The sequence below is a fragment of the Calliopsis andreniformis genome, chromosome 4, assembly GCF_051401765.1.
Source record: "Calliopsis andreniformis isolate RMS-2024a chromosome 4, iyCalAndr_principal, whole genome shotgun sequence".
Classification (NCBI taxonomy): Eukaryota; Metazoa; Arthropoda; class Insecta; order Hymenoptera; family Andrenidae; genus Calliopsis; species Calliopsis andreniformis.
The window spans coordinates 12,201,971-12,212,089 of NC_135065.1; the positions used below are offsets into that span (position 1 = coordinate 12,201,971).

The 10,119-nt window shown below is 35.4% G+C and overlaps 2 protein-coding genes across 5 annotated transcripts; both read right to left on the bottom strand.

The window, feature by feature from the left end:
* Nucleotides 1–42: 42 nt before the first annotated feature.
* Nucleotides 43–6,749, bottom strand: LOC143178088 (ubiquitin-protein ligase E3B). 4 transcript variants are annotated; one of them, XM_076376534.1, is made up of 16 exons: nucleotides 6,342–6,749; nucleotides 5,946–6,095; nucleotides 5,532–5,859; nucleotides 5,253–5,441; nucleotides 4,986–5,177; nucleotides 4,720–4,909; nucleotides 4,409–4,648; nucleotides 4,179–4,350; nucleotides 3,982–4,100; nucleotides 3,744–3,859; nucleotides 3,470–3,672; nucleotides 3,093–3,393; nucleotides 2,632–3,024; nucleotides 2,397–2,561; nucleotides 2,219–2,330; nucleotides 43–2,130 (listed from the first exon to the last, which is right to left on the bottom strand). In XM_076376534.1, exons 1-16 carry the CDS (start codon nucleotides 6,488–6,490, stop codon nucleotides 1,958–1,960), a joined length of 3,192 nt encoding a protein of 1,063 aa, XP_076232649.1. In that variant the 5' UTR covers nucleotides 6,491–6,749; the 3' UTR covers nucleotides 43–1,957. The 4 variants fall into 4 exon arrangements, 3 of the variants coding, with proteins under 3 accessions (XP_076232649.1, XP_076232648.1, XP_076232647.1); XM_076376533.1 differs by having other exon boundaries at nucleotides 3,744–3,868; XM_076376532.1 differs by having other exon boundaries at nucleotides 3,744–3,874.
* Nucleotides 6,750–7,044: 295 nt separating this feature from the next.
* On the bottom strand, nucleotides 7,045–9,894 carry Prp19 (pre-mRNA processing factor 19). The gene is made up of 8 exons (XM_076376264.1): nucleotides 9,754–9,894; nucleotides 9,398–9,547; nucleotides 9,051–9,328; nucleotides 8,796–8,990; nucleotides 8,559–8,714; nucleotides 8,253–8,483; nucleotides 7,830–8,170; nucleotides 7,045–7,746 (listed from the first exon to the last, which is right to left on the bottom strand). The coding sequence occupies exons 1-8, from the start codon at nucleotides 9,770–9,772 to the stop codon at nucleotides 7,602–7,604; spliced, it is 1,515 nt and encodes a 504-aa protein (XP_076232379.1). The 5' UTR covers nucleotides 9,773–9,894; the 3' UTR covers nucleotides 7,045–7,601.
* Nucleotides 9,895–10,119: the final 225 nt, after the last annotated feature.

Below are 10,119 nucleotides of genomic sequence, written 5' to 3' on the forward strand. Positions count from 1 at the left end.
CGATAAATACAAGGATAATAGGGTAATATTTAAAGAGAGTCGTCCATTAGAACGTATATATTTACATGATTGTTGCGAATCATCGTCGAACGTATTAAATTAACAAATTCATTGTTCCTCCCTCCATTTCGTCGCAACGATATTCACGCTCTTATAAAAAATGCTACGCAAATATCAAGCAAGCCATATACAAAGCGTGGTTTCTGTTGTTGATACGATTGCAAGAGAAAATCGATAAGATTTTTGCGTACGTCTCGGAAATATTCGCATCGCATTCGCTGCTGTTATCTGCCTTGAATTGAAACGGTTCAGTTTTTAAAAAAGGATCGAGAGAAAATCGATTTCATCTTACAAACGTAACAATTTAACATTTTATTGCATCTATCCATGCTCGTATCGATATCCACATTTATCATTACATGTATCGTTCAAGTGATAAGTGTACCCATATAGGAGAGCATTATCTGTTTCCTTTCTTTTTGGTTCTATTCAACTGTACACGTATTCGCGAGGCATGTATTCACAATTAACAGTACAAGAGTAGCAAATTCGATAAGATTTTGATCCAAAGATAACAAAGGCCCAAATTATTATATTCATACGTTCTCCCTTTTTTCATTTTTACACATAATGAAAATAATGTTTTATCTTCTGTTTCCTAGCGATCACATTGTGCACATTAACGAACTAGTTGGTACGCGATTAAACCTAATTTACTCTTAACTGTATTCTAACTTCCTAAAAACGCTCATTCTCAATATAGTCCTTACTCGATATAGGTACAATGTGTGAATACAGGCCTGAGAAACTTACAGTACGATCGTGTAGGAAAATATGAAAAGGTCTACATCTCGAATCATCTCTTCGTACTAAATAGGCTTCTATCTTTGGTCTGACCGAATTTCCATCGACAATACCCTTGGATCGCGATTCGAAAAAATAAATTTCGCTCTAATATCATTGTACCACCCTACGTTGCAGATAACACAGTCCTCGTACTCCATTCTTCGCTTCCATATTTACGGTTTCCATACAAAGACCACAGATACTGTAGTTACAGGGAATTCAGTTCGAAACGCTCAAGTAGGAGAACAACCATCGCAAGTGGTTCGATCCGAATATAAACTCACTTTAAACGACATAGAGATTTTCTTTTCCAACCCATGAGCGCCCGTGTACATTCTTATATACGTATACAATTTCATACAAGTCGTCTTCTTACTCTTTTATACATCCTTTCAAAAGTTTATACAAAATTTTGAGAAAATAGCTCTCCTTAAAACGGAGCTTTGACTTTCCATTAATCCCAAAAACTTTAGAAATTCGACAATCCTCTTTGATTATTCACAGGGCACCGATGGGTACGAATATTCAACATTGTTTCTTGCGGTTTAATTTATCTAATGGTAATTCATGGTACTATAAACTAACAAGCGCACAAGTATTATAGCGATATTAAGCTCATGAGGTATAGTGTGCTTTACACCATAAGTAATCTATCATTTGGCGAGAAGTTGTATAAAATTAAAATTGAAAGCCCACGATATTGTTATAGAAACAAAGTAATACAGTGTGAGTTCAAATCAACCCACAGCGAACAGTTCCGGTTATGCGCAGAACTAAATGAATAATTTATTACAAGCACTTAAAATGAATCTCATGGAAATCAGTTCACTCTTTTCGCTGACCAGAAATTATTAACAATCTTTTAATATTGAACTGGATTAATAAGATCGAGATGAATGATAATTTTACGTATATAATACACCACAAAATTTGTGCGAATCCTCATTTTATTTTAATAGTTTCCTCTTTTTTTTTAATTTTAGACAGAAAGATTTTTTCCCACAATTCGGATCGCGGTAGCCAGGAACCACTCAATCACTTCGTAGAAATTATTCACTAAATATTTTGAGCGACGTACCGTTAGACGGTCCACTGTAAATCGGTAAGTAAGTTAAGAAAGCTCGAAGCCCGTGTTACTAGTCACAGCGTAACGCAGCTTCTCCCGTAATGTACTTTTCTTTTGGTAATTCGGTAGTTTAAGGAGATTGAAACAGGTGGATGAAGTAGGTAATCGATTCTGTGGATCTTTCTTACGAATCGTAAAGAATCCCCTTATTACACTACCTGATTTGAAAAGAGAAAAAAAATTCGCGCACATATAAATTAATATACTACACAAAACATATGCCATTATTTATATGCACTTTCATACCGATTGTATCACCCGTATCCTCGTCATCACCAACCTCCACACAACGAATCGAAAACGGCGGTTCCAAGTGTGCGAAACCCAACAAAGGTGATTTTGAGCAACTTGTAACAAACTGTGGAACAAAATATGATACAAATGATTGCGTAATATCTTGCAAATGAGATATCCAAAAATGTACCTTCAAGAATAAGCCTCTTTCTTCTTCGGAAAAGTCTTTTTCTAAAATATCCCACAACCAACATACTACGCGATGACTGTCGTGAAAACCACCATAATATTGCGTGTGTCTTCGTAAATCTCGTAAATCTAATGGAACGTTATCACCCGAAATTAATCTCTGTAACTAAGATCGAACAACGTTTGAAAAGAAATTTCACGCCGCGGATCAGTGAAATACGAGATTTTCATCTTACTTCTGGAGTAGAGAACAATGCCAACCACTCAAGATTAATTATGGAACGGAATCCCTTGATGAAAGCAGCAGTTTGATCCTTGATTTGCATATGCATACGAAAGTGAGCCATCAAGTGTATATAATTAATTTTATTTTCATTGGTGACCGGCACCGCTCGACCTCCAGGAACCAACTCATGAGTAACTAGTTTCCCTAAAACGTCTTCGTCGAGCGAGAACGTTAATTCTAATTGCCTAACATCACCCTTGTAATGTTTCACAAGGGTGAGACTTCGATATAAATCTCGATCTAGAGAAGCCAACTCATCCAACCAACTGTATAATGCTCCTCCTGTTTGCCCAGAAAACTGGGAAACAAAGAAGGACGCAAAAGGTACATCTACGACAATACCCTGAAAAGCATGTTTATATATAACATGACATAATTAAGCTGTTCAATTTTTTAATTTGTAGAACTTACTTCGTACACCGCTTTCCCCAACATGCGGCCCACAAATTCGAAAAGCTGCAAGTGATTATCTTGCATGGAGGACGTGGGAGATGGATAAAGTCGATTTTCGCTAGTTGCTTTAAACAGATTCAAGGATGGATCAAAAACTTTCTTTATTGTTTCCTCCAAAAATTCTTTGAATACTCCATCTTGATCTATACCAGCTTCGGCTAAACCCTGTTCGTTTACAAAACGAACTCTGATTACACCTTTGAGGGCTTGAGAAGGTAACATTGCAAGCTGACGATATCCATCCTCCACTATTCGTGTTCTGTGAATAACACATGCACATTTATATCGAATAGCGTAAACAGACGCGAGGTTGTGCGTAGAAATTATAAATATACCTGTGAACGACAATAAGTGTTGTTGGTGTACTGTTGCAAGCGCTCTCGGTCAAGCCCAACACTGCTTTCTCATTAGCCACATGTTTTCGGAATAATACTATACGTTCCGAATGAGGAATAACATGAGGCATTTTGGAAAGAAGTAGGGCCGCGCCGCGTCTACCTTTTTCCAAGTCTGCCAGGAAGCCTGACACTCGAACTTCCTATATTGGAAACGTTCCAATTTTAAAATCATGCAATATAGAGTAAAAAGAATGTTGTCTGAAACACTTAACTTTGCCAACCAGTGTCCCTCCGGACAGAATGTTCGTCTACAGTCCCGCCGATATATGGCCATTAAAAGTGTGTGAAGAGAGGTAAACAAAGGATTATTGGGGACCGACTTCACGTCTGGAACATCTAAAACTTCAGTACATAGCTAAACCGCTTATTATTTATTCATATACGTAGATAAAGAATTAGTTTCATAGATATGCATTGAAAGGGTATAATGCAAAAGCTGTAATACACACCAAACAAGTTATTAAGAACTGCTTTGTACAGGAATTGATTTAGAAAGTAAGATATTGTTACGAAGTCGCTGAGCTTGAATGGATCTTGTTGTTCATACATTTCCATATCATCTAGAATTCTAGACAGAAAAAATGATAAAGCGATTAATTTAATATAATTTATGTAAGTCCCAGTACGTTTTAGTATAAGTACTCACGTAACATAGTGTGTCATACAGTCGGAGAATAATATTAACATTTGGAATTCGGGCGCTGTACATTTCGTATTGGCTGCTAAATGATCTAAAAACGCTTTTAAACCACAATGTGGACCCAATGTTCCCAGGAATAAATACATGTGATACAGAATCTTATCTTGATAACATAAACCTGTTGCATCATAGATTCTTATTAACATGTTACTGACAATACAATTGCACATACATACCTGTTAATATTTCCATCTTCATCTGAGTAAGCGTGTGCATAGCGATTTGATAAAGAGAACAAATTAAAGCTATTCTAGTAGTTTCTGGACTCCCCAATTTTCTATAGTTCTTAGTATTATTATTTCTATTTGTACGTGCTTCTAAGAACGCTCTTCGAAAAATATTAGTACCGACAGACGTACTCTGTTGTTCAGGTGGTGGAGGTATCTCTTTCTCAATGAGTTCTGTTAGTGGTTGACCTAATAAATGGTTAGCAGTTAGTTGTAACTGCATTGAAAACGTGACTAGAATAAAAGATATTAGATTTTACCGATCAATTGCGCAACTATCCTTCCAGTCCACAAAGATGCTAACTGTGATTTTACATATGGTATAGACTCTTGTAGAGGTGTATCAACTTTCTGTGCAAGCCATCCAAGAATGGGATGCCAATGTGTTAAATTACTCTGTTTGGCAACTACGTATTGTTGACATGCTTCCAACATTTTTGTTACAACAAACTGGAAGGTTTGACAAAAAATTAAAACTCGTGTTATAGCCTACATAAAGATTACATGTTTTGTAATCAAACTTTACCGTAAAAGAAGGAAAATATAATTCTTTTAATACTTCCTCTTTTTCGATATTAGCCAACTGGATTAAGTTGGCTAATAAGCACAATGCATAGCTACCTTCTAAAGCATTAAAAACTATTCTCAAATTTTGTTCCAAGTTTAACAGTTCCAGACTTCTTGCAAACAAGTTATGAGTAATAAATGTCGTAATGCACTGGAAAAAAAAATAACATAAGTTATCGCATAATATGAGACCAAATTTAGACTGAAATATTATCTTTTTACATACCACTGATGAGACATTATTTAAATGATATACCAAACCAGGTACACTGAAAATGTTGATTAAAAATAGTGATACTAATTTGTCTGACATCTGAGAGGAGATTAATGGCCTTAATGCCAATGTGACTGCTGCTGAAAGTGCAATAGATTTCAAAGCAACCTCCATTCTGCCTAATCCCTTTATTAAAAAAGTCTAAAACAGAATTATAAATTATAATTATTATGTTCATTTATTTTTGCAAATAATTAAATAAAAAAAGATTACTCTGAACGGGATAATCACCTGCATTATGGGATAGAATCCATTGTTGACTAGGTGGCCCATTATATTTGCACAAAGCCTATTCATGCCAGTTCTGAGCTTCTCCATCCCTTCCACTTTCTGAATTGCCCATGTTCCAGGAGATGTAAAGCTCACTAAAGTGTGCAACCTTAAATGGATGGATTTATGGTCAGCTACTATTTCTGGTTTAAGATTTTCCAAGCCAGTTAGACAATAGAGTAATAGTGTTTTCATTTGTGATATCCATGATATGTAGTGATCTTTGTTTAATAACAGTCCAACATATGAAGTTTCTGGAGACTCTGAGTCTAGAGTCAACACTAAATATCTGAAATTTGTACGTGTCATTAGAATCCTTTTACTCCTTTTCATTATTTTTTATTTTTTTCAAAACCTGTTCTTGTGTATACATACCTACATAATTTTTCTATTCTTTCTTGATCCCTCTCTTTTTTATATACATACAAAAATTTAGAAATGATCTTGTACATGCTCAGAGCAGGTTTCAGCTCCACATTTTTATCCGGACCACCATCATTGCGAAAATTTGTATCAAATTCTTCTCTGTAAATTGTATCTTTCCTTTAATATATTATTTTAAAAGAAACATAAATACATGAAAACATACATTTAAAACATTTTATCAAGACAATAAAAGATTATTGAAGATATAAATAAATAATTATCACTAATTCATTAAAGACACAAGTACTTTGTTTACACTAGATAATAAAACATGAAGAAATCATATCACTGGCATAAAAAGCAAATGAAACAAGTGTCAAAATGATTTAGCACTGGTGAACTCACAATATTCTTTTATGGGTCAACCATCTCCTAAAATAAGCTTGAATTAAGGTGGCAGCAGCCTCTCTGTCTTTCTCATGAGCCCTTTCCTCCCTAGCTGCTTTCGTTTGCTGAAGAAAACTGTCCTTCGACTTCTCCTCAGCTTTGAACATCCTGGCTTTACCGCGAGCGCCCGCTCTAACCACTAAATTATGCTAATAGCAAAACATTGTCAGCTGGTCATCCGTGGTTCCTCGTAGTTGACACCTCCGTACTTCAACCACCCACTAGAAAATCATCCTCGCAGCAGTACATATGTTACGCTGATCTCGTCCGAGGGAAACAATCACTGGAACCGATCGGCGGCGAATGCCACACGCCATGCGTTTCTCACTCTCGCATAATCTGTGTGTACCACCGAATGACAGTCAACTCCGACGGCCATTGTTATTAATTTGATTCGAGACTGAATATCGAGGACAAAGGATATTAGGTTAGGTTAAAAAGCACGTGACTAGTGGCGCCATAAAATCAACGAAGTAAATTATCGAACTATTCGCAATATTCGTTATTCTTTTCTTTTTTATCAAATATAAGTTTTGCAATGTTACTTTATAATTTTTTTTACTGTCCGATATGTAATACAGTTCTTCAAACTATGTTAAGAACAGGGAGTTTGTATAAAAAGACAGAATAAATCTATTTTATTTCATCTACTCCGAACAAATTGTATTTCCATCGTTTTTAATGATATTCTGAGTAGTGATACACGACAATCAAGAAACTTTGTATAATACATTTTTCTCATAAAAATAATTGGCTATGTAATGTTGATTTTATCGTATGATATACTGCTACTCGATATTTGTACTTTGCTTCGCAATGTATTGGAAACAGTCAACGACACGCGTACTCATGAACTTCATAAGTTTCTTCATGCACATTTGTTCAGTACATTTATGTAGAACTTTGAATATTTAAGCGAAATTTGTTTAAAATGTATAAAACACTAGTCTAGTATAAATCTGGAGTCTATCCTCGAAAGTAGAGGAAGAAATTTGTTGATATTTTTCATTTCGTTCCTATGATATATCTTACAATTAATAAATGTCAACACTTTATTTTAAAAATTCTTTTAAAGAATTCAAAAATGAAAGTAATAGATTTTAATGGAATAATCTTCTCGTTAAAAGTATTTGTCATTGTCCTTTGTAATAAATTTATATTATAAATTCTAATTGTAATTATTCTTAAATTAGTACGTGATTGTTACTAAATATTCGTTCAAGGTAGTCCATAAAGTTTCAATGTTCTGTCCATACTGGTAGAAGCTATGTACTGTGCATGTTTTCCGAAACGAACACCAGTCGCAGCAGCCGTGTGATCATTGAGCACTTTCAATTCTTGCCACTGTTTGCACAAGTACACTCTGAAAACGAATGACAGAAAAATAAATAAAATAACTGTTTCCTGCCCAATGAAAATTCAATACTATAAATATCAAATTCTCACCTAACATCTGTGCCAGCTACTGCCAAATACGTTCCACTTTGATCGAAGCAAATGTCTTTAACTTCATACGATTCTTCTAGTTGCAGAGTCTTGAAGTTTTTCAGTTTACGCAAATCCCAAAGCTTCACGCAAGAATCTTCCGCAGCTGTAGCTAAATAATAACCATTTTCGGAGAAGCTAATCGCCGTAATTGGTCCTGAGTGGCCTGGGAAATTAGCTACATTCGACTGCTCTTTTAAGTCCCAAATCTTCACTTGAGAATCTGCTGTACCAGTGCCAAAAATCAATCCATCAGGGTGGAACTGAGCTGTAGTCAAAGGTTGAGTAACTTGTCCGGCAACCTACAGTTAAGTAAAATATTAACAGTAGATGGTAGAGCGTTTATGTAACAGTATACTAATCTGTTTTTCTTATTCCTTGTACCTTTGTTAGTAATCTACCAGTACGTATATCCGAGAATGCCCAATGTTGATCCAATGATGAACTTAGTAAATAATCGCCTGTCGGATGTAAAGAGAGCCCAGTTACAGGAGCATCATGAGCTTTCAGTAATAATGTTGTTTGACTAGTTCCTACGTTCCACACTCTTATCGTAGTATCAGGCGATGCAGTCATTACTATATCTTCCTCTGGATGATAAATTACTCGAGTAACCTAAATAACATTATAGCAGAATTAATAAACATCGAGGAATCTTATGTATTATCAAAGAATGCAGCTAATCTGTACCTTCTTAGTATGTCCTTTTAATATTGCAACAACTTGCTCTGTATCTTTATTAAATACTGTAGCATTCTTATCAGCACCACCTGTTAGAATCTTGCTGGTATCTGCACTGTGTATGTCAAGTGCAAGTATACCAGGCACACTGGCAGAATGGAGACCCTGGAAGAGAAAAAAACTGTAATATAATTCTAAAACATAGCAATTAATATAATATATATAAAATTGTAAGATTTATGTTACAGGATGAGATGCAAGTGTCTGAAATGCACGAATACTGTCTTGTGGCATCAAATCTTCGGGAACGGAACGTCCACGGCGTTTTCTTTCTTGAGTGAGCACTGTGGCCCTTTCTTGAAGCTTCTGTATCACATCCTCTGTAATACCAGCTTGTTCCATAGGTTGAGCAGCTGTGCCACCAGCTTCCACTGCAACTGTCTACAAAGAAACTTGTTATCGTACAATACATAAATAAAATTGTTATAATTGTCTACGTACAGGTTGTGGAATGGCAGTAGCTTGAACAATTCCAGCCTGTGGTTTCAAAGTGGCCAAAGCTTCTCTGGCCGCTGTTACTTCTTTCGTTAATCTAGCAATCACACGGCATGCTGCATCATGTTGATATAAAGCATGAGATAATTCCTGTCTAGCCGTTTGAAGCTGCTGCCGAAGTGTGAATGAATGTAACATTACCGCATCCCACTCATCTTGCAAAATTTTTAATATAGCTGGAATAGATGTAGCACTCGGTGGTTTAGGCTTAACTATTGGGGTAGCTGAAAGAAAACGAAAATAAAATTAATATTAGATAATAATTAAACACGAATAGGCTTTAAATAACATACTTTTAATGTCAATAAGCTGTTCAATGGTCAATTCCTTTCCTGTTATAGGGTCCACCCCATTTTCTGCTACATATTTTTCAATTAAACGTTTTTCAAATATTGAGCCTGATACTGGAGAAACAACCGGATGCTCCGGCACTTCATTGGAAACTGAAAGTACATTATTTGTATGAATATTAAAAATGATGCGAACAATTGTAGGTTATGTTTAACGATCGCCGGTACAAAGTACAAGTTTCAGAGAAAAATACAATAGCTTATATTTCAGTTTACGGAACTAACATTACTTTTATGAATTCGATGTAAATCTACGAATTTTTAAATAAATAACACTATAATAAATAAAGGAAACTTACTCGCACACGAGAGCGCCATTTTCAGATACGGAAAACGAGTTTACTACGCATGACGTATCTCGATGCATCCCTTCTTATTATTCCATACATTTATTCCATACTCAGATTCAGAGTACTCAATCTACAGTTACTGTAGAGTACCTAGAATTTATTATATAACATGAAAGTATAATGAAATTAATTATTTATTGTTATAAATTAGTTTCATTACAATTTAATGTACGAAGAAGGTGCTAGTGGTACCATCTAGTGGTGACGGCTTGGAACTAAGCATTTAGTTCCATAGTGCAACCGTCAGATGGCGCCACTGATCACTATTACCAAGGACTGTATTATCAGATCCTGGTGCCCCTTTATAAATAATTC